At 40.2% G+C, this 25,599-nt stretch overlaps 1 protein-coding gene across 1 annotated transcript in view; it reads left to right on the forward strand.

Moving 5' to 3' along the window:
* asphd1 (aspartate beta-hydroxylase domain containing 1) overlaps positions 1-15,218 on the forward strand; it is a gene marked incomplete at both ends in the record, with an annotated part of 47,610 nt that extends 32,392 nt beyond the window's left edge. The window contains 2 exons of the mRNA XM_084339474.1: positions 3,581-3,694; positions 15,109-15,218. Coding sequence (XP_084195600.1) covers positions 3,581-3,694; positions 15,109-15,218 — 224 coding nt within the window. The remainder of the gene's footprint in view (positions 1-3,580; positions 3,695-15,108) is intronic.
* Between the last annotated feature and the right edge of the window lie 10,381 nt (positions 15,219-25,599).

The raw sequence follows: 25,599 nt of genomic DNA on the forward strand, positions 1-25,599 counted from the left end.
GTAGTCTACACCCTCCCAGACTGACAGTAGGGCAGCATGTGGTAGTCTACACCCTCCCCAGACTGACAGTAGGGCAGCATTTGGTAGTCTACACCCTCCCCAGACTGACAGTAGGGCAGCATGTGGTAGTCTACACCCTCCCCAGACGGACAGTAGGGCAGCATGTGGTAGTCTACACCCTCCCCAGACAGACAGTAGGGCAGCATGTGGTAGTATACACCCTCCCCAGACCGACAGTAGGGCAGCATGAGGTAGTCTACACCCTCCCCAGACTGACAGTAGGGCAGCATGTGGTAGTCTACACCCTCCCTAGACAGACAGTAGGGCAGCATGTGGTAGTCTACACCCTCCCCAGACCGACAGTAGGGCAGCATGAGGTAGTCTACACCCTCCCCAGACTGACAGTAGGGCAGCGTGTGGTAGTCTACACCCTCCCCAGACAAACAGTAGGGCAGCATGTGGTAGTATACACCCTCTCCAGACCAACAGTAGGGCAGCATGTGGTAGTCTACACCCTCCCCAGACTGACAGAAGGGCAGCGTGTGGTAGTCTACCCCCTCCCCAGACCAACAGTAGGGCAGCATGTGGTAGTCTACACCCTCTCCAGACCGACAGTAGGGCAGCATGTGGTAGTCTACACCCTCCCCAGACTGACAGTAGGGCAGCATGTGGTAGTCTACACCCTCCCCAGACAAACAGTAGGGCAGCATGTGGTAGTCTACACCCTCTCCAGACCGACAGTAGGGCAGCATGTGGTAGTCTACACCCTCCCCAGACTGACAGTAGGGCAGCATGTGGTAGTCTACACCCTCCCCAGACCAACAGTAGGGCAGCATGTGGTAGTATACACCCTCTCCAGACCGACAGTAGGGCAGCATGTGGTAGTCTACACCCTCTCCAGACCAACAGTAGGGCAGCATGTGGTAGTCTACACCCTCCCCAGACCGACAGTAGGGCAGCATGTGTGTAGTCTACACCCTCCCCAGACTGACAGTAGGGCAGCATGTGGTAGTCTACACCCTCCCCAGACTGACAGTAGGGCAGCATGTGGTAGTCTACACCCTCCCCAGACCAACAGTAGGGCAGCATGAGGTAGTCTACACCCTACCCAGACTGACAGTAGGGCAGCATGTGGTAGTCTACACCCTCCCCAGACAGACAGTAGGGCAGCATGTGGTAGTCTACACCCTCCCCAGACCGACAGTAGGGCAGCATGAGGTAGTCTACACCCTCCCCAGACTGACAGTAGGGCAGCGTGTGGTAGTCTACACCCTCCCCAGACCAACAGTAGGGCAACATGTGGTAGTATACACCCTCCCCTGACTGACAGTAGGGCAGCATGTGGTAGTCTACACCCTCTCCAGACCAACAGTAGGGCAGCATGTGGTAGTCTACACCCTCCCCAGACCGACAGTAGGGCAGCATGTGGTAGTATACACCCTCTCCAGACCGACAGTAGGGCAGCATGTGGTAGTCTACACCCTCCCCAGACCGACAGTAGGGCAGCATGTGGTAGTCTACACCCTCCCCAGGCCGACAGTAGGGCAACGTGTGGTAGTCTACACCCTCCCCAGACCAACAGTAGGGCAGCATGTCGTAGTCTACACCCTCCCCAGACCGACAGTAGGGCAGCATGTGGTAGTCTACACCCTCCTCAGACTGACAGTAGGGCAGCATGTGGTAGTCTACACCCTCCCAGACCGACAGTAGGGCAGCATGTGGTAGTCTACACCCTCCCCAGACCGACAGTAGGGCAGCATGTGGTAGTCTACACCCTCCCCAGGCCGACAGTAGGGCAGCATGTGGTAGTCTACACCCTCCCCAGACTGACAGTAGGGCAGCATGTGGTAGTCTACACCCTCCCCAGGCCGACAGTAGGGCAGCATGTGGTAGTCTACACCCTCCCCAGACCAACAGTAGGGCAGCATGTGGTAGTCTACACCCTCCCCAGACCTACAGTAGGGCAGCATGTGGTAGTCTACACCCTCCCCAGACCGACAGTAGGGCAGCATGTGGTAGTCTACACCCTCCCAGACTGACAGTAGGGCAGCATGTGGTAGTCTACACCCTCCCCAGACTGACAGTAGGGCAGCATGTGGTAGTCTACACCCTCCCAGACTGACAGTAGGGCAGCATGTGGTAGTCTACACCCTCCTCAGACTGACAGTAGGGCAGCATGTGGTAGTCTACACCCTCCCAGACCGACAGTACGGCAGCATGTGGTAGTCTACACCCTCCCCAGACCGACAGTAGGGCAGCATGTGGTAGTCTACACCCTCCCCAGGCTGACAGTGGGGCAGCATGTGGTAGTCTACACCCTCCCCAGGCCGACAGTAGGGCAGCATGTGGTAGTCTACACCCTCCCCAGACTGACAGTAGGGCAGCATGTGGTAGTCTACACCCTCCCTAGACCGACAGTAGTGCAGCATGTGGTAGTTCTACACCCTCCCCAGACTGACAGTAGGGCAGCATGTGGTAGTCTACACCCTCCCCAGACAGACAGTAGGGCAGCATGTGGTAGTCTACACCCTCCCCAGACCGACAGTAGGGCAGCATGAGGTAGTCTACACCCTCCCCAGACTGACAGTAGGGCAGCGTGTGGTAGTCTACACCCTCCCCAGACCAACAGTAGGGCAGCATGTGTTAGTCTACACCCTCCCCAGACCGACAGTAGGGCAGCATGTGGTAGTCTACACCCTCTCCAGACCAATAGTAGGGCAGCGTGCAGCGACCAGGAAGGGAATTGGCATAATGACTATAGGGGGATGGGAAAAAAAGATAGAAAGAAGAAGAAAAATGTACTTGTAACGTTTCATATGAAAATAGTGAACTTGTAAAGGTAACATGGCAATTGTTATCGGAAAGGGTTCCTTAAAATGAAGGGTTCCTTAAAATGAAATCTTACATTTGATAATCAGAATAGTAATTTTCCTTCACATTTTTTCTTTGCCAGTACGATGAAATAGGCCTTACATTCTACTCAAATTGGTCTTAAAAAGGTCTTAAAAAGGTCTTAAAAGGTCTTCCATGTAAAGGACGTGACCCCCTGACGCTCCCCAGGTCTGCAGACGCCTGCTCAGTGTGACCTGACTCTCCCCAGGTCTGCAGACGCCTGCTCAGTGTGATCTGATGCTCCCCAGGTCTGCAGACGCCTGCTCAGTGTGATCTGATGCTCCCCAGGTCTGCAGACGCCTGCTCAGTGTGACCTGACTCTCCCCAGGTCTGCAGACGCCTGCTCAGTGTGATCTGATGCTCCCCAGTTCTGCAGACGCCTGCTCAGTGTGATCTGATGCTCCCCAGGTCTGCAGACGCCTGCTCAGTGTGATCTGATGCTCCCCAGGTCTGCAGACGCCTGCTCAGTGTGATCTGATGCTCCCCAGGTCTGCAGACGCCTGCTCAGTGTGATCTGATGCTCCCCAGGTCTGCAGACGCCTGCTCAGTGTGATCTGATGCTCCCCAGGTCTGCAGACGCCTGCTCAGTGTGATCTGATGCTCCCCAGGTCTGCAGACGCCTGCTCAGTGTGATCTGATGCTCCCCAGGTCTGCAGACGCCTGCTCAGTGTGGTCTGATGCTCCCCAGGTCTGCAGACGCCTGCTCAGTGTGACCTGGTGGTGGGAGGAGAACCTCAGTGCTGGTCAGAAGGTCACTGTCTCCTGCTGGACGACTCGTTCCTCCACACCGTCTCCCATAAAGGTCTGTGGTCACATGTTCAAACACTCACTTAGAAACCTTCTGAAATGAAAAGTAAATTAATTAAATGAAACTGGACTTGAAGAAGCACATTATCACAGCACATTGTCACGCAGCGACACACACATGCGAGATGGACGACACACAGGAACACACACATGCGAGATGGACGACACACAGGAACACACACACACACACACACATGCGAGATGGACAACACACAGGAACACACACACACACACATGCGAGATGGACGACACACAGGAACACACACACACACACACACACACACACACATGCGAGATGGACAACACACAGGAACACACACACACACATGCGAGATGGACAACACACAGGAACACACACACACACATGCGAGATGGACAACACACAGGAACACACACACACACACACATGCTAGATGGACGACACACAGGAACACACACACACACACATGCGAGATAGACGACACACAGGAACACACACATGCGAGATGGACGACACACAGGAACACACACACACGCATTTATTTTGGGTCGCCGATGATATTTCCTCTCTGCGCTTAACCCATCCCGTCGTCCTTCCCCCCCAAGGGCAGCCGCGAGCAGACAGGGGTTGAAGCCGCGCCCCGGGGACCAATCCAAGTGCTCCTGCCCGTCTTCGTCAGGGACACGACAGTGTTAGCGATCTGTTGTGCATGTTTTTCCATTGGGTTTTTATATTCTGGAGGGGGAACCCTTGCGAGCACAGAGGGGGAGAACATGCAAACTCCACACAGAAAGGCCCGGGAGATACCCCACCTGGTGGCAACCTGGTCCCCAAGTGGGAATCGAACCCAGGACCTTCTTGCTGTGAGGCCACAGTGTTAACCACTACACCGCTGTGCCACATCGGTGGTTTGTGATTCTCTCAGGTGGTGCACTCTAGGGATGCCAAACTATGGATACATCAATTGTCTACCCGTCATTGTATCAATAAGTTCTCGATGCACCGATTTACGATTTACCAAAGTGTTTGTGTTTTTCCCGTTTTCTTTGATATGCAGGGGGGTATAGTACTTGAGTAATTGTACTTTGTTACAATACTTAAGTACTGTTTTGGGGGATTTGTACTTTACTCAAGTATTATTAGGTTTGTATACTTGTACTTTTACTCAATTACATTTCTTTACTCCTTACATTTAAAATGCAGACCTAAAAAGTACAAAGTACAAATCTCGCAGGTCCAACCATTTTAATTACCGGTAGTATATTTGTTTCTTTGGCCGAACTAACGTTAACGTTATTAATCCCGCAGCCGCACTTTATTTAAAAACAGCCAATCAAATCCCCATCAATGGAAAATTAACCCGCCCATACCCATGCTGATTGGTCCTTGTGCAATCTACCACACTAGTTTTGCCACCTTCCCACCGACTCATGATCCATTCACTCTGAGGCCTAGTCTGAGCTCAGCCTGAAGCTAGCCTGCCTCATCCGCCTTATAAGGAGATGGCGGGCGTATCTGTATAGAAATTAATTGAGCGCGAACGCGCATTTCAGTTTAAGAATGAATGGGATTCATGATGTAAGACACCTGGGTAAGCACAGATTTGGACGTTAAGAACGGCTTGATGAATGTGGCGGTGGCTTTTCTTATTGTTCTCTTAACAGACAGGTAAGCAAGAATATAAGAAAAATAATAAGAGAGTATTGTTGAATGAGGCCCATTGTCTTTAGTCTGTGCGTATGCAAGGGAACATTTATGCGCATGCACGGGAGTGCGCGCACACGCCCGGGAGCATGCTTGCACGTGGTGTCATTAAAACACAGTGCAACCAGCTTTGAAATCAACAACGCACCCCTGCCTATAGGTTACAGTAATGAGCCCTATAGTCTAGATCTCTGTAGAATGGTGAGTCAACAGAGTATTTATATACAGGAGAGCAGACTAAACTAATTGGAGTTATAGATATGATCTGGAATGACGTATAGATATGAGTGAATGCTATATGTTTTATGTTTATGTCATGTTTATACGTGAGGCTCCAAGGGAAATGTAGTTGTTGGAAAGAATAGGAAAGAAGGTGGTGTAGTGGTTAACACAGTAAGAAGGTCATGGGTTCGATTCCCACTTGTGGACCAGGTTGCCAGGTACCCAGGTGGGGTATCTCCCTTTCTGTGTGGAATTTGCATGTTCTCCCCCTCTGTGCTCGCAAGGGTTTCTCCTCCAGAAAAAGAGATAAACCCAATGGAAAAAACACACAGAACAGATCGCTAACACTGTCGCGTCCCTGACGAAGACGGACAGGAGCACTCTGATTGGTCCCGGCTGCCCTGGAGGGAAGGACGATGGGATGGGTCAAGTGCAGAGAAGGAATTTCATCGGCGACCCAATCCATGTGTGTGTTCAAGTTCAAGTTCAAGTTCTTTAATAGTTGTCATACAGAAGTACAGAATACTTTCATACAAAATGCTTCTTACTGTTACGCTCCAGAGACTGTGCTAGACAAGATAGTATCAAATAACATAATAACATAATATAGCATGAATTTAGAAGAAGAAAATGAGGTCACAGTTGTTCGGTATAGACAGTATGTTCCTGTGTGTTGTCCATCTTGCACGTGTGTGCATGACAAATACAGACGTCTTGCAACAACAGTAACATCAGTAACAACAGTAACATCAATAACAACAGTAACAACAGTAACATCAGTAACAACAGTAACATCAGTAACATCAGTAACAACAGTAACACCAGTAACAACAGTAACATCAGTAACATCAGTAACAACAGTAACATCAGTAACAACAGTAACAACAGTAACAACAGTAACATCAGTAACAACAGTAACAACAGTAACATCAGTAACATCAGTAACAACAGTAACAACAGTAACAACAGTAACATCAGTAACATCAGTAACATCAGTAACATCAGTAACATCAGTAACAACAGTAACAACAGTAACAACAGTAACATCAGTAACATCAGTAACAACAGTAACATCAGTAACATCAGTAACATCAGTAACAACAGTAACATCAGTAACAACAGTAACATCAGTAACAACAGTAACATCAGTAACAACAGTAACATCAGTAACATCAGTAACATCAGTAACAACAGTAACAACAGTAACATCAGTAACAACAGTAACAACAGTAACAACAGTAACATCAGTAACAACAGTAACAACAGTAACATCAGTAACATCAGTAACATCAGTAACATCAATAACAACAGTAACATCAGTAACAACAGTAACAACAGTAACATCAGTAACAACAGTAACATCAGTAACAACAGTAACATCAGTAACATCAGTAACAACAGTAACAACAGTAACATCAGTAACAACAGTAACATCAGTAACATCAGTAACAACAGTAACATCAGTAACAACAGTAACAACAGTAACATCAGTAACATCAGTAACATCAGTAACATCAGTAACAACAGTAACAACAGTAACATCAGTAACAACAGTAACAAAAGTAACAACAGTAACATCAGTAACAACAGTAACATCAGTAACAACAGTAACATCAGTAACAACAGTAACAAAAGTAACAACAGTAACATCAGTAACAACAGTAACATCAGTAACAACAGTAACATCAGTAACATCAGTAACATCAGTAACATCAGTAACAACAGTAACATCAGTAACAACAGTAACAACAGTAACATCAGTAACATCAGTAACATCAGTAACAACAGTAACATCAGTAACATCAGTAACATCAGTAACAACAGTAACATCAGTAACAACAGTAACATCAGTAACAACAGTAACATCAGTAACATCAGTAACATCAGTAACAACAGTAACAACAGTAACATCAGTAACATCAGTAACAACAGTAACATCAGTAACATCAGTAACATCAGTAACAACAGTAACAACAGTAACATCAGTAACAACAGTAACAACAGTAACATCAGTAACATCAGTAACATCAGTAACAACAGTAACAACAGTAACATCAGTAACATCAGTAACATCAGTAACAACAGTAACAACAGTAACAACAGTAACATCAGTAACAACAGTAACATCAGTAACATCAGTAACAACAGTAACAACAGTAACATCAGTAACAACAGTAACATCAGTAACAACAGTAACAACAGTAACAACAGTAACATCAGTAACATCAGTAACAACAGTAACAACAGTAACATCAGTAACAACAGTAACATCAATAACAACAGTAACAACAGTAACAACAGTAACAACAGTAACATCAGTAACATCAGTAACAACAGTAACATCAGTAACAACAGTAACAACAGTAACAACAGTAACAACAGTAACATCAGTAACAACAGTAACATCAGTAACAACAGTAACATCAGTAACATCAGTAACAACAGTAACAACAGTAACAACAGTAACATCAGTAACAACAGTAACATCAGTAACAACAGTAACAACAGTAACAACAGTAACATCAGTAACAACAGTAACATCAGTAACAACAGTAACATCAGTAACAACAGTAACAACAGTAACATCAGTAACATCAGTAACATCAGTAACAACAGTAACAACAGTAACAACAGTAACAACAGTAACATCAGTAACAACAGTAACAACAGTAACAACAGTAACATCAGTAACAACAGTAACAACAGTAACAACAGTAACATCAGTAACAACAGTAACAACAGTAACATCAGTAACATCAGTAACAACAGTAACAACAGTAACAACAGTAACATCAGTAACAACAGTAACATCAGTATCAGTAACATCAGTAACAACAGTAACATCAGTAACAACAGTAACATCAGTAACATCAGTAACAACAGTAACAACAGTAACAACAGTAACAACAGTAACATCAGTAACAACAGTAACAGTAACATCAGTAACAACAGTAACATCAGTAACAGCAGTAACATCAGTAACAACAGTAACATCAGTAACAACAGTAACATCAGTAACATCAGTAACATCAGTAACAGCAGTAACATCAGTAACATCAGTAACATCAGTAACAACAGTAACATCAGTAACATCAGTAACAACAGTAACATCAGTAACAACAGTAACAACAGTAACAACAGTAACAACAGTAACAACAGTAACATCAGTAACATCAGTAACAACAGTAACATCAGTAACATCAGTAACAACAGTAACATCAGTAACATCAGTAACAACAGTAACATCAGTAACAACAGTAACAACAGTAACATCAGTAACATCAGTAACAACAGTAACATCAGTAACATCAGTAACATCAGTAACAACAGTAACATCAGTAACAACAGTAACATCAGTAACAACAGTAACATCAGTAACAACAGTAACATCAGTAACATCAGTAACAACAGTAACATCAGTAACATCAGTAACAACAGTAACAACAGTAACAACAGTAACATCAGTAACAACAGTAACAACAGTAACAACAGTAACATCAGTAACATCAGTAACAACAGTAACATCAGTAACATCAGTAACAACAGTAACATCAGTAACATCAGTAACATCAGTAACATCAGTAACAACAGTAACATCAGTAACAACAGTAACATCAGTAACATCAGTAACAACAGTAACATCAGTAACATCAGTAACAACAGTAACAACAGTAACATCAGTAACAACAGTAACAACAGTAACAACAGTAACATCAGTAACATCAGTAACATCAGTAACAACAGTAACATCAGTAACAACAGTAACATCAGTAACAACAGTAACAACAGTAACAACAGCAACATCAGTAACATCAGTAACATCAGTAACAACAGTAACATCAATAACAACAGTAACAACAGTAACATCAGTAACAACAGTAACATCAGTAACATCAGTAACAACAGTAACATCAATAACAACAGTAACAACAGTAACATCAGTAACATCAGTAACAACAGTAACAACAGTAACATCAGTAACAACAGTAACAACAGTAACAACAGTAACATCAGTAACATCAGTAACATCAGTAACAACAGTAACAACAGTAACAACAGTAACATCAGTAACATCAGTAACAACAGTAACATCAGTAACATCAGTAACATCAGTAACAACAGTAACATCAGTAACATCAGTAACATCAGTAACAACAGTAACATCAGTAACATCAGTAACAACAGTAACATCAGTAACATCAGTAACATCAGTAACAACAGTAACATCAGTAACATCAGTAACATCAGTAACAACAGTAACATCAGTAACAACAGTAACAACAGTAACAACAGTAACATCAGTAACAACAGTAACAACAGTAACAACAGTAACAACAGTAACATCAGTAACATCAGTAACAACAGTAACATCAGTAACAACAGTAACAACAGTAACAACAGTAACATCAGTAACATCAGTAACAACAGTAACATCAGTAACAACAGTAACATCAGTAACAACAGTAACAACAGTAACATCAGTAACATCAGTAACAACAGTAACAACAGTAACAACAGTAACATCAGTAACAACAGTAACATCAGTATCAGTAACATCAGTAACAACAGTAACATCAGTAACAACAGTAACATCAGTAACATCAGTAACAACAGTAACAACAGTAACAACAGTAACAACAGTAACATCAGTAACAACAGTAACAGTAACATCAGTAACAACAGTAACAACAGTAACAACAGTAACATCAGTAACATCAGTAACAACAGTAACATCAGTAACATCAGTAACAACAGTAACATCAGTAACATCAGTAACAACAGTAACATCAGTAACAACAGTAACAACAGTAACATCAGTAACATCAGTAACAACAGTAACATCAGTAACATCAGTAACATCAGTAACAACAGTAACATCAGTAACAACAGTAACATCAGTAACAACAGTAACATCAGTAACAACAGTAACATCGGTAACATCAGTAACAACAGTAACATCAGTAACATCAGTAACAACAGTAACAACAGTAACAACAGTAACATCAGTAACATCAGTAACAACAGTAACATCAGTAACAACAGTAACAACAGTAACATCAGTAACAACAGTAACAACAGTAACATCAGTAACAACAGTAACATCAGTAACATCAGTAACAACAGTAACAACAGTAACATCAGTAACAACAGTAACATCAGTAACAACAGTAACAACAGTAACAACAGTAACATCAGTAACATCAGTAACAACAGTAACATCAGTAACATCAGTAACATCAGTAACATCAGTAACAACAGTAACATCAGTAACATCAGTAACAACAGTAACAACAGTAACATCAGTAACATCAGTAACAACAGTAACATCAGTAACATCAGTAACAACAGTAACATCAGTAACAACAGTAACATCAGTAACATCAGTAACATCAGTAACAACAGTAACATCAGTAACATCAGTAACATCAGTAACAACAGTAACAACAGTAACAACAGTAACATCAGTAACAACAGTAACAACAGTAACATCAGTAACAACAGTAACATCAGTAACATCAGTAACAACAGTAACATCAGTAACAACAGTAACATCAGTAACATCAGTAACAACAGTAACAACAGTAACAACAGTAACAACAGTAACATCAGTAACATCAGTAACATCAGTAACAACAGTAACATCAGTAACAACAGTAACATCAGTAACATCAGTAACATCAGTAACAACAGTAACATCAGTAACAACAGTAACAACAGTAACATCAGTAACATCAGTAACATCAGTAACAACAGTAACATCAGTAACATCAGTAACATCAGTAACAACAGTAACAACAGTAACATCAGTAACATCAGTAACAACAGTAACATCAGTAACATCAGTAACAACAGTAACATCAGTAACAACAGTAACATCAGTAACATCAGTAACATCAGTAACAACAGTAACATCAGTAACATCAGTAACATCAGTAACAACAGTAACAACAGTAACAACAGTAACATCAGTAACAACAGTAACAACAGTAACATCAGTAACAACAGTAACATCAGTAACATCAGTAACAACAGTAACATCAGTAACAACAGTAACATCAGTAACATCAGTAACAACAGTAACAACAGTAACAACAGTAACAACAGTAACATCAGTAACATCAGTAACATCAGTAACAACAGTAACAACAGTAACATCAGTAACATCAGTAACAACAGTAACATCAGTAACAACAGTAACATCAGTAACATCAGTAACAACAGTAACAACAGTAACAACAGTAACAACAGTAACAACAGTAACATCAGTAACATCAGTAACATCTGTAACAACAGTAACAACAGTAACATCAGTAACATCAGTAACAACAGTAACAACAGTAACATCAGTAACAACAGTAACAACAGTAACATCAGTAACATCAGTAACAACAGTAACAACAGTAACATCAGTAACAACAGTAACAACAGTAACAACAGTAACATCAGTAACAACAGTAACATCAGTAACATCAGTAACAACAGTAACAACAGTAACATCAGTAACATCAGTAACATCAGTAACAACAGTAACATCAGTAACAACAGTAACATCAGTAACAACAGTAACATCAGTAACAACAGTAACAACAGTAACAACAGTAACATCAGTAACAACAGTAACAACAGTAACATCAGTAACAACAGTAACAACAGTAACATCAGTAACATCAGTAACAACAGTAACATCAGTAACATCAGTAACAACAGTAACAACAGTAACATCAGTAACAACAGTAACAACAGTAACATCAGTAACATCAGTAACATCAGTAACAACAGTAACAACAGCAACAGTAACAACAGTAACATCAGTAACATCAGTAACATCAGTAACAACAGTAACAACAGCAACAGTAACAACAGTAACATCAGTAACATCAGTAACAACAGTAACAACAGTAACATCAGTAACAACAGTAACATCAGTAACAACAGTAACATCAGTAACATCAGTAACATCAGTAACATCAGTAACAACAGTAACATCAGTAACACCAGTAACATCAGTAACAACAGTAACAACAGTAACATCAGTAACATCAGTAACATCAGTAACAACAGTAACATCAGTAACATCAGTAACATCAGTAACAACAGTAACAACAGTAACAACAGTAACATCAGCAACAACAGTAACATCAGTAACATCAGTAACAACAGTAACATCAGTAACAACAGTAACATCAGTAACATCAGTAACATCAGTAACAACAGTAACATCAGTAACAACAGTAACATCAGTAACATCAGTAACATCAGTAACAACAGTAACAACAGTAACATCAGTAACATCAGTAACAACAGTAACATCAGTAACAACAGTAACACCAGTAACATCAGTAACAACAGTAACAACAGTAACATCAGTAACATCAGTAACATCAGTAACAACAGTAACATCAGTAACAACAGTAACAACAGTAACATCAGTAACAACAGTAACATCAGTAACAATAGTAACATCAGTAACAACAGTAACATCAGTAACAACAGTAACATCAGTAACAACAGTAACAACAGTAACATCAGTAACAACAGTAACATCAGTAACAACAGTAACATCAGTAACAACAGTAACATCAGTAACAACAGTAACATCAGTAACAACAGTAACATCAGTAACATCAGTAACAACAGTAACATCAGTAACAACAGTAACATCAGTAACATCAGTAACAGTAACATCAGTAACAACAGTAACAACAGTAACAACAGTAACAACAGTAACAACAGTAACAACAGTAACAACAGTAACATCAGTAACATCAGTAACAGTAACATCAGTAACAACAGTAACAACAGTAACATCAGTAACATCAGTAACATCAGTAACATCAGTAACACCAGTAACAACAGTAACAACAGTAACAACAGTAACATCAGTAACATCAGTAACAGTAACATCAGTAACAACAGTAACAACAGTAACATCAGTAACATCAGTAACACCAGTAACATCAGTAACATCAGTAACATCAGTAACAACAGTAACAACAGTAACATCAGTAACAACAGTAACAACAGTAACATTGTAACAACAGTAACAGTAACATTGTAACAGTAACATTGTAACAACAGTAACAGTAACATTGTAACAGTAACAGTAACATTGTAACAGTAACATTGTAACAACAGTAACAGTGACAGTAACATTGTAACAGTAAGATTATAACAACAGTAACATTAACATTGTAACATCAGTAACAGTAACATCAGTAACATCAGTAACATCAGTAACATCAGTAACAACAGTAACAACAGTAACATCAGTAACAACAGTAACAACAGTAACAACAGTAACATCAGTAACAACAGTAACATCAGTAACATCAGTAACAACAGTAACATCAGTAACATCAGTAACAACAGTAACATCAGTAACATCAGTAACAACAGTAACAACAGTAACAACAGTAACAACAGTAACATCAGTAACATCAGTAACAACAGTAACAACAGTAACACCAGTAACAACAGCAACATTGTAACAACAGTAACAGTAACATTGTAACAGTAACAGTGACATTGTAACAACAGTAACAGTAACAGTAACATTGTAACAGTAACATTGTAACAACAGTAACAGTAACATTGTAACAGTAACATTGTAACAGTAACAGTAACATTGTAACAGTAACATTGTAACAACAGTAACAGTAACATTGTAACAGTAACATTGTAACAGTAACAGTAACATTGTAACAGTAACATTGTAACAACAGTAACAGTAACATTGTAACAGTAACATTGTAACAGTAACAGTGACATTGTAACAACAGTAACAGTAACAGTAACATTGTAACAACAGTAACAGTAACATTGTAACAGTAACAGTAACATTGTAACGGTAACATTGTAACAACAGTAACAGTGACAGTAACATTGTAACAGTAACATTATAACAACAGTAACAGTAACATTGTAACAACAGTAACAGTAACATAGTAACAGTAACATTGTAACAGTAACATTGTAACAACAGTAACAGTGACAGTAACATTGTAACAGTAACATTGTAACAACAGTAACAGCAACAGTAACATTGTAACAGTAACAGTAACATTGTAACAGTAACATTGTAACAACAGTAACAGTGACAGTAACATTGTAACAGTAACATTATAACAACAGTAACAGTAACATTGTAACAACAGTAACAGTAAGATTGTAACAGTAACAGTAACATTGTAACAGTAACAGTAACATTGTAACAGTAACAGTAACATTGTAACAGTAACATTGTAACAACAGTAACAGTGACAGTAACATTGTAACAGTAACATTATAACAACAGTAACAGTAACATTGTAACAACAGTAACAGTAAGATTGTAACAGTAACAGTAACATTGTAACAGTAACATTGTAACAACAGTAACAGTGACAGTAACATTGTAACAGTAACATTATAACAACAGTAACAGTAACATTGTAACAGTAACATTGTAACAACAGTAACATTGTAACAGTAACAGTAACATTGTACCCGTGTTGGTTCTGAAGGCCTGGCAGAGGACGGGCCTCGTGTCATCTTCAGTGTGGACCTCTGGCATCCCAACGTGGCAGCGGGAGAGCGACAAGCTCTGGACTTCATCTTCAACCCCGACCTGTGACCCCCGACCTGTGACCCCGACCTGTGAACCTGCTCCTGTACAGCATGCAGGGGTGCCTTACCTGATCTGACCCTAACCCTACATCTAAAGATCCCCCCGCCCTTGGCCGTGATGGACACGTCAGTACATTTACCGGCGCCTCTCGGTGTCCCGTTGTTTTAGTATCTCTGAAGTGGCACATCGTTTGAAAGCTAAAATGGCCACCGTTTGATTGATAACCTGCTTGACCTATTACGTGCTTCCAATCTCGGGTTATAATGAGCGTCAGTTTAAAAAAAAATCAAAAGAGACCAGACTTATGCATGTGCTAACAATGGTTCAAGAATAGCTTTCAATTCACTTTGGGTTTGCATTCGATAAGCATTTTATGCGAAATTGGCAGGAATGCTAAGAGATTAAACCCTTAGAAATGTTTGATTAACAATTTCTATAAATATGGTTTTCCATCAAAGTGTTCAATGAACTACTGAAGGAGTTTAGCAGCATCTCTGCACCTTTACCCTCAATGAGATGCAAGGTGCTAGGAATATGCAAATGACAATGATCTAGGAATATGCAAATGACAAGCACCCATTGATATTTAGCAGGAATTCCAAGTCAGCAGCTTTTATTCTTTCAAGACGTGTCGATACCTGCTCAGTTTCCTGAAGATAAAGGTGTCTAGTTACCACATGTTGGAGCTGCTCAGCTCTCTGTCTCCTGAAGATAAAGGTGTCTAGTTACCACATGTTGGAGCTGCTCAGCTCTCTGTCTCCTGAAGATAAAGGTGTCTAGTTACCACATGTTGGAGCTGCTCAGCTCTCTGTCTCCTGAAGATAAAGGTGTCTAGTTACCACATGTTGGAGCTGCTCAGCTCTCTGTCTCCTGAAGATAAAGGTGTCTAGTTACCACACGTCGGACCATGAACGATAATAGAAAATCACCTCCATCCTCTGTGATAAGTTTGTACCAAAGTGTCCCATGATTGAACGTGACAGTCGTGACACGCACATAGTTTGGACCGTTGGGTGCGTGATCAAACATTTTAGTTTCAAACGGCACTTCAACACAATTTATAATAACGCCAAATAGCCAAATGCACTGCCTGGTGCAAACATGGAATCCTGCAGAGGACTTACATATCTATAACACCAAAAAAAATGGAGGGGATCTTTAGATGTTAACATCATTCCAGCCAATGTATCACTGTGTGAATCTACTGTAAGAACTCAAAGAAAACAGTATCATGAAGCTCATAAAGCTACTTTGCATGTGAAATGTTTTCACTTAAAAGAAAAACCCAACAACTGTTAACCTGTGTTTTCTTGACATCAATGTGATGCCACTGTATGAACAACTCAACCTTGCATGTACTAATACACCTTCAGAAACCCAAGGCCTTTTGAATAACTCATTATTGTTATTATTATTATTATTATTATTATTATTATTATTATTATTATTATTATTATTATTATTATTATTATTATTATTATTATTATTATTATTATTATTATTATTATTATTATTATTATTATTATGATTATTATTATTATTATTATTATTATTATTATTATTATTATTATTATTATTATTATTATTATTATTATTATTTCCAATTGTAAAACAGTACACAACAAATACATACATCTGTACTATTTAACTTTATAGAGATATGACATTCTTTTGCACAATACAGTAAATGTTCTTGCTTTTCTGGGGACAAACATATATTTACAATACCTACATGTGACATGCCATCTGAAAACATAGTGTTCTGAACAATATTCACAAAAGAAGACATATATAGAGATATATCACCACAATGAGAATTCCATCACCCTGGATAGAAAACATATCTCTTCATAATTATATTTCATGTTGATGTACTAGTCTACATTTATGAAAAGGTAAAAGGTCCCGCACATTGTTTTAATCTTGCAAATATAATTTTTTTTTTATCTTGCCTTCAAAGTTTGTTCTTACAAGTTCATCCATCCGTTTTGAAATATTAATTCCAAGTACAAATCGAGTGTTGAATTGCAGGAAAGTTTGAATGTAGAATTATGTAAAGAACCTAATTCGTGAAAATTATATCTTTATCATAATTTGGCTTCAGGCAGAGTTGCAAAATAATCAAAATCTTTAACGATTGCATTGAAATAGTTTCATTTAAGTGACAAAAAGAAAATGTTGTCATATGTCTATGACTATCTAAACCTTTAATATTCTTATTATTACGACCCTGTCTGACTCCCCTGGATAGTGGACACATTGTGACGAAGACCCATCCTTTATAGCTTTACTTAATGGATTATTATATAGCACTTTAACACATCTTATCAAATAACTTCCTCAATAAATAAATTTTGATCTTTGTCAACAATATCGCAAATTAAATAATTAATAAATTAATTCCAGAGGCAGTACATTTAGTACTATTAACTAAATGCCTTTATTTAATTGGATCTTTGTATGGACTATATCATGGAATCCCTCACTGTATTGAAATCTTTTATATAACCATATATTAACTATTTGATCATATATGATATGGTGTAATATACTGTATATAATGTCATGTTTGGTTCTGAGAATGTTTATCTACTGTGACCTATGAGGTGCTATAGTACACATGCATGTTTCTTATGGATGCGTACAGTATTAGGCCCTAACAGACTGTCTTGAATTAATTGTCATGTGACCTATATGCTGTATAATGATGTGTCATTCACCTGAGAAAGAGAAACATTGTCCAACAAGTTGTATTACAAGCTGAATACAGTGTGTGGAACCTTTTCCTTAATACAACGAATTGTATTACAAACTGAATACTGTACATTGTGTGGAACCTTTTCCTTAATAAAACAAATTGTATTACAAGATGAATACAGTGTGTGGGATTTGTGAAGGGGTTGTAAAGCGCGTTGGATAAAAGCTGTTATATAAATGCACCATTTACTTGTGTTCAAGTGTATTATTCTCATTCTAGTCCACATTTCTACCATATTTTGATTGACATCATAATTATGTATGACATCATGACAGCTTGTATGCTATTTCTTTTAAATATGACTTTGAAATATGTCTTTCATGAATTATATAATTGTTTACAATGAATCTTGCGTTGTGAACAGCTTCAAAGATGTCTCTGTCCGGAGACGTAGTATAGAAGATTTCAGTGTGTAATGTAAACGGGGTCGTCCCTATGTTCCACGGGTCCTATGTTCCCCGCTAAAAAAAAAAAAAAAAAAAGGTCCTATGTTCCCCACTCCCGAAATAAAGGTCCTATGTTCCCCACTCCCGAAATAAAGGTTCTATGTTCCCCACTCCCGCCCGCTCCCGAACAAAAAAAGGGTCCTATGTTCCCCGCTGACATAAAGGTCCTATGTTCCCCGCTGACATAAAGGTCCTATGTTCCCCGCTGACATAAAGGTCCTATGTTCCCCGCTGACATAAAGGTCCTATGTTCCCCGCTGACATAAAGGTCCTATGTTCCCCGCTGACATAAAGGTCCTATGTTCCCCGCTGACATAAAGGTCCTATGTTCCCCGCTGACATAAAGGTCCTATGTTCCCCGCTGAAATAAAGGTCCTATGTTCCCCGCTGACATAAAGGTCCTATGTTCCCCGCTGACATAAAGGTCCTATGTTCCCCGCTGAAATAAAGGTCCTATGTTCCCCGCTGAAATAAAGGCTCGCCAAATGCGCTCTGGTGTTGTGGATATTGAGGATATATGCAAGTTACGTGAATACGTGAATATAGCTTGCATACAGTAACGTCATATAAACAGGTACAGTCCTAGTATGTGCTGTAGGCTTAGAATCAACAATTAGTTGCAATGAAACACATTATAATATAGAGCAATATGTACTGTAAAGTGCAAACAATGTGCAATGGTAAGAACAATCTACACAAGCTGTGCGCTATATACACAGGATATACAGTGATAATGTGTAGACAATGACAATGTATAGATAATAATAATAATAATAATAATAATAATACTTCGTTTTATATAGCGCCTTTCAGAGGACCCAAGGTCGCTTTACATAAGGGGGGGGGGGGAGATAACAAATTAACAAACATAGTGGACAGACACAACATATACATATAAAGTGAGAAAGTAGCAGTACTGTCTATCCGTATGTCATGTATGTCATATATGTTATGAATTGAAAATGGGGGACCCTGATGTAAACAAGACGAAAGTCTTTCTCTGGTCTGCATCCCCTTAACAATTGTGTGTATTGATCTGTACTGTATTGTACCCATTCTGCAATCTGTTAATACAATGTTCAATCAATCAATCAATCAATCAATCAATCAATCAATCAATCAATCAATCAATCAATCAATCAATCAATCAATATCAATCAATCAATCAATCAATCAATCGGTCACATGCAGTTCATGGGCAGGAGCTGTTCCCTCATGAGTGGTGCTGAAACACAAGATTACTTGAGTCTGCAATGACACTTAGTGTATTTGTTCTACAACAGAGACTTACCTGTATATAAATGCCTGTATATAAGTACATTAATATGAAACGGTACATTAATATGAAACTGTGGTACACCGTACAATCAATAACACTTTAAAATACTTGAGTGACTGACGGACAATAGGCCTACGTGCGAATCTGTTGCACGCGCTGGTAGCCGGTGCACTCTTACGGGCAGCGAGCTGCGGGGAACATAGAACCTTTATTTCAGCGGGGACTGTACGTGTTTATTTGATGTTACTGTACGGTTTGTGTCCCCGGGCAAGCTATATTCACGTATTCACGTAACTTATAATAATAATAATTTAGGACCTCAGAGGTCAGAGGTCATTAATCTGCATGCATGCGATGCATGTATGCGATTCGTCTCTGCGATTAACCCATCCCGTCGTCCTTCCCCCCCAAGGGCAGCCGGGAGCAGACAGGAGCAACATGAGCCTCGCCAGGGGACCAATCCAAGTGCTCCTGTCCGTCTTCATCAAGGACGCCACAGTGTTAGCGATCTTGTTGTTGTGCATGTTTTTCCATTGGGTTTATCTTATGGGGGGGGGACGGGGGGGACCCTTGCGAGCACGGGGAGAACATGCAAACTCCACACAGAAAGGCCCGGGAGATACCCCACCTGGGTAACTGGCATCATGTAAACCTGGTCCCCAAGCGGGAATCGAACCCTGGATCTTCTTGCTGTGAGGCGACAGTGTTTAAGCACTACACCACCACCCCGCTTAACTTGCATATATCCTCAATATCCACAACACCAGAGCGCATTTGGCGAGCCTTTATTTCAGCGGGGAATATAGGACCGGGGAACATAGGACCTTTATTTCAGCGGGGAACATAGGACCTTTATGTCAGCGGGGAACATAGGACCTTTATGTCAGCGGGGAACATAGGACCTTTATGTCAGCGGGGAACATAGGACCTTTATGTCAGCGGGGAACATGGGACCCTTTTTTCATTTGACGAGCCTTTATTTCAGCGGGAACATAGGACCCTTTTTTCATTTGACGAGCCTTTATTTCAGCGGGAACATAGGACCCTTTTTTCATTTGACAAGCCTTTATTTCAGCGGGAACATAGGACCCTTTTTTCATTTGACAAGCCTTTATTTCAGCGGGAACATAGGACCCTTTTTTCATTTGACGAGCCTTTATTTCAGCGGGAACATAGGACCCTTTTTTCATTTGACGAGCCTTTATTTCAGCGGGAACATAGGACCCTTTTTTCATTTGACGAGCCTTTATTTCAGCGGGAACATAGGACCCTTTTTTCATTTGACAAGCCTTTATTTCAGCGGGAACATAGGACCGGGGAACATAGGACCGGGGAACATAGGACCCTTTTTTCATTTGACAAGCCTTTATTTCAGCGGGAACATAGGACCCTTTTTTCATTTGACAAGCCTTTATTTCAGCGGGAACATAGGACCGGGGAACATAGGACCGGGGAGCATGTATATTTTCCCCAACGGAGTTTCACTTCCGCGTTTGGTTTGCACGATCTGATTGGCCACTGACGTTTTTTTCAGCGCCAATCGCGTTACTCCTAACAATCGCGCCAGCAGGCTGTTACCCTAACCCTAACCGTAACCAACTAACCCTAACCCTAACCCTAACCTTAACCCTAACCTTAACCAACTAACCCTAATACTAACCCTAACCTTAACCCTAACCTTAACCAACTAACCCTAACCCTAACCTTAACCCTAACCTTAACCAACTAACCCTAACCCTAACCCTAACCTTAACCCTAACCTTAACCAACTTCGAAAGAGAGCGAAAGAGAGTCGCCAAGCTTAACCACTTTGTTAGGAGTAACGCGATTGGCGCTGAGAGAATTTAATGAAGCTGTAATTAACAAAACACCTTATCTTATAGGGACTGCTACCTTATCATTTAATGAAGCTGTAATTAACACAACACCTTATCTTATAAGGACTGCTACCTTATCATTTAATGAAGCTGTAATTAACACCTTATCTTATAGGGACTGCTACATTTATCATTTAATGAAGCTGTAATTAACACAACACCTTATCTTATAGGGACTGCTACCTTATCATTTAATGAAGCTGTAATTAACACAACACCTTATCTTATAAGGACTGCTACCTTATCATTTAATGAAGCTGTAATTAACACAACACCTTATCTTATAGGGACTGCTACCTTATCATTTAATGAAGCTGTAATTAACACAACACCTTATCTTATAGGGACTGCTACCTTATCATTTAATGAAGCTGTAATTAACACAACACCTTATCTTATAGGGACTGCTACCTTATCATTTAATGAAGCTGTAATTAACACAACACCTTATCTTATAGGGACTGCTACCTTATCATTTAATGAAGCTGTAATTAACACAACACCTTATCTTAGGGACTACTACCTTATCTGCAGTCTTTGTAAACTATGCACCAAAGTTATGGAACACACTATCTATGGACATTAGGGGAGCTAGATCTCTTTTATTTTCAAAAATAAGCTAAAAACATACCTCTTCACGATAGCCTTCTAATACACCCAGCTGTTGATTGTACTGTAGCACTATTTTAGTCTGTCCATTATATTGTATTGCACTGTGTGGTAAATTCCCACAGACTTTCTACAATAATTTGAGGTTATTGTAGCACAACACAATGAGATTGATTATCTGGAAGGAGGAGGAAGGATTCACACTGATAGAATTGTTGGTCTCCTCATCTGACTTAGCAGATGAGGAATAAAACGTGTACGCCAAACAAACCAGAACTGTATTTCAACTCAACTGATTTATTTGAGTCAGGGCCAAGGGTGAATAAAAGGTTGACTTTTACATACAAAAGATGATCAGAGAACATTAACAGAGCTGTCTGTTGTACAGAAATATCACAATCAGGTTTGCATCTCCAACCTCAATAATGTACATAAAACAGTCGGTAACATAATCTGAACATACATTGACCATGCTGTAAGCCCTTTTTTGCATATAAGTAAGCCTGGTTTCTAAGCTAAGTTACATTCTAGTCTAACCAAACAATACGGGTTCCATCCAGCTTACTTACATCAAAAAGCAGTAGTTTCTCTGGTCGGGAGGAGTCGGTGGAGCACGCAGATCTGGGTGGGATCTGGGCTCCAGAATTACCAAAATGTCCCCTCCTTTATACTACCATTTCTAGCCAAAATAGAATACAGTTCACTATTACAGTTGATCCAATCATGCATCTCCTGTGGGCGCCTTCTGTGAGCGGTGTCCTGTGGCGCTGGCAGCCCCTCCCTCTGGGTTCCTCTGTGTGTCTTCTCACGGGGGGGCTGGCCTGATGTCCTTCTGGTGGGGGGTGTGAATACACTTTGGGCCAAACTACCATATAGTATTAATCTGATCACAGAGTGGGGGTGAAGAGTAGCTCTCGTCACCCCTGCTAGTTGGCAGAGTAGCTGTGATGACTTCTTTAACACGAGTGTAATCACCCTTCAAACCTTATTTCTAATATTATGGTTTACTCTTTTGATACTAAACAGTTGATTAATAGATTACTTTGTTTGTAAGTTAGTGTCCATGCTTCAACAAGTCTAAACTGGTCTGCCCTGTGTTCAACCCAGCTGTCTCTGCTTCTACATTTACATACTGTCAATTCAAGAAGGTGTTGTTTGTTCTCTAAATTAGTCATTGCTTGAGTGGGGGTTGAAATAACTGTTGCTGCTGTTATCTGATGTAACTGTCTCAAGCATGGTTCCTTATTTAGCCACTGAGTCCACTCTGCTCTTGAAAGGTAGCTGTGATGATCTCTGATTATTCACACATATTATTTATGAAACTCAACTCAATATTACCACATTTCCCCGTTTTGACGATTCTTATCGTCACATATGATATATTGACTTGATTTTCTATACATTCTAACCATACATAATAAAATTCATTTTTTCCCAAATTAAAATGCATTTTTTTCAAAATTTCCTTTTTTTTTTTTTTTTTTTTAATCTAAACATTACACATTTAAAGTCTAATCAATCACAATTTTTTTTATTTTTTTTAAGATTACAGTATTCGTTTACATGATCTGGGGAGGACACAGAGATTATTATTCATTCTTTCATACATTTTGCTTCTCCTCTCCTGTTAATTCCTTTTCCAAGTCAGCCCAATCACATTTTGCATAATCAACTCAGTTGGTCTTCTCACCTCTCCCCCCTTTATGAACATTCCATGGACATAACAATACCTACCACCTCAGCGCACAGTCGACAGGGAGGGAGGAGCATCACGCAAGGAAAAAATCTTTTCACCATGTCGGCCATAACCTACACCTAATATCTTACCTATGTGTATGTGTTTAGTTTAGTACTCTTGCGTTGTGTCATAATCTATACCAGTTGTTACCGTTCAGTCACCTCCCGTCCAACATACCAATCAATCACACAGAGGCCCTTGTTCAACGCTTTGGCTGCACAGTCTCTGACCGTTTCCGCCCCCCCCCCCCTCCACCCCATGTCGGCCAGCCTCAGCTGAAGCCAATGTTCGTAGGCCTGGACCTCGTCATATTCTGTCCCATGACTGTATTTCCATGGATCTACAGACGAACGACTCCGTCAGTCTGGAGGTTTGTCTCAACCTCCGGCCTTTGTATCCGGGGCTATATTGAAGGAGGGGCCGCGTCTACAAGCGACCTCTTTCCACAGTCCAACAATCTCCCACAGGAACTGACTGAACGGGTTCACACCATCGTGTCATAATCTAATGAAATGTATTCCTACACATTTTCCCCATGATCCCTCCACTTGTGATGGTCCATCCTCCCTTCTGACTGAACTGCAAGGGAACAAAAACACAGAACAAATTTTCTTTATACAATATGTCAAATATTCCTCAAGAGACGCCAAATGGTTAACCATTATGCAAAACGTGATGGGACCACTTAACTGCCATCGATCTGATCCAATGTATCCTCACGCTTCAACCGTCCTCTCACCAGATCATAGAGAAACAACAAACAAAAGGCAAATAATCAAAAAAACATTCCAACAGATGTGAAAGCAAATCAAATGAAATTAACCAGCTCCAACCGCAGACCACCTTAATGGTTATTTAGAAAGAAAAGAAAAGAAATCAAAACTCTACATCTAACCCTTTCATACCTAAAACAGTAAATCAATACATCTCATCACCCAATCGTACCATTCACACATGTCAGTGACCTTGACACCTCTTAAGCCAGCACATTCTCCCTCTACTGGCCCCATTCACACCCATTCAGGCCACACAATCATAGATCAAAAATAGAAAAGAAATCTAAAAATTTAACTTCAATACCTCATCCCTGCAAAACATTCAACAGAAATCAAATCAAATGAAAGTAATAAAGACAAACTCCTTCAGTAAAACAAATGATATGAAACAAATGATAATGGTATAACCCAAGTGGTTCGATACACTCCTTACCTAAACACATTCTGTTATTCCTAAGACTAGTTTCACCTCAAGTGAAAGCTAAGTTGTGTGCGTGTATGTATGTGAAATCAGATTGTGTGAATGTGTGTCTGTGTGTGTCTGTGTGTGTGTGTGTCTGTGTGTGTCTGTGTGTGTGCGTGTGTGTGTCTGTGTGTGTGTGTGTCTGTGTGTGTCTGTGTGTGTGCGTGTGTGTGTCTGTGTGCGTGTGTGTGTGTGTGTGTGTGCCTGTGTGTGAATGGGTAATTAAGTTAAATTTAAATAAAAAATAACATCTGTACCAACTCAACCAAACCTCCACTTTCACAGTGCCACAACACATTCTAAAAAAGAAATAAAAGCTAAACGCCCCCAAACATCACAATTCAACATCATCCACTCCTCATTCATATTATAAACATATACCTTTCACCACACTCGTTAATCATTTCACACTTCTGACAAACAAAGGTTAGTTCATCTGCA

This window comes from Notolepis coatsorum, assembly GCF_963971535.1.
Source record: "Notolepis coatsorum genome assembly, contig: SCAFFOLD_260, whole genome shotgun sequence".
NCBI lineage: Eukaryota > Metazoa > Chordata > Actinopteri > Aulopiformes > Paralepididae > Notolepis > Notolepis coatsorum.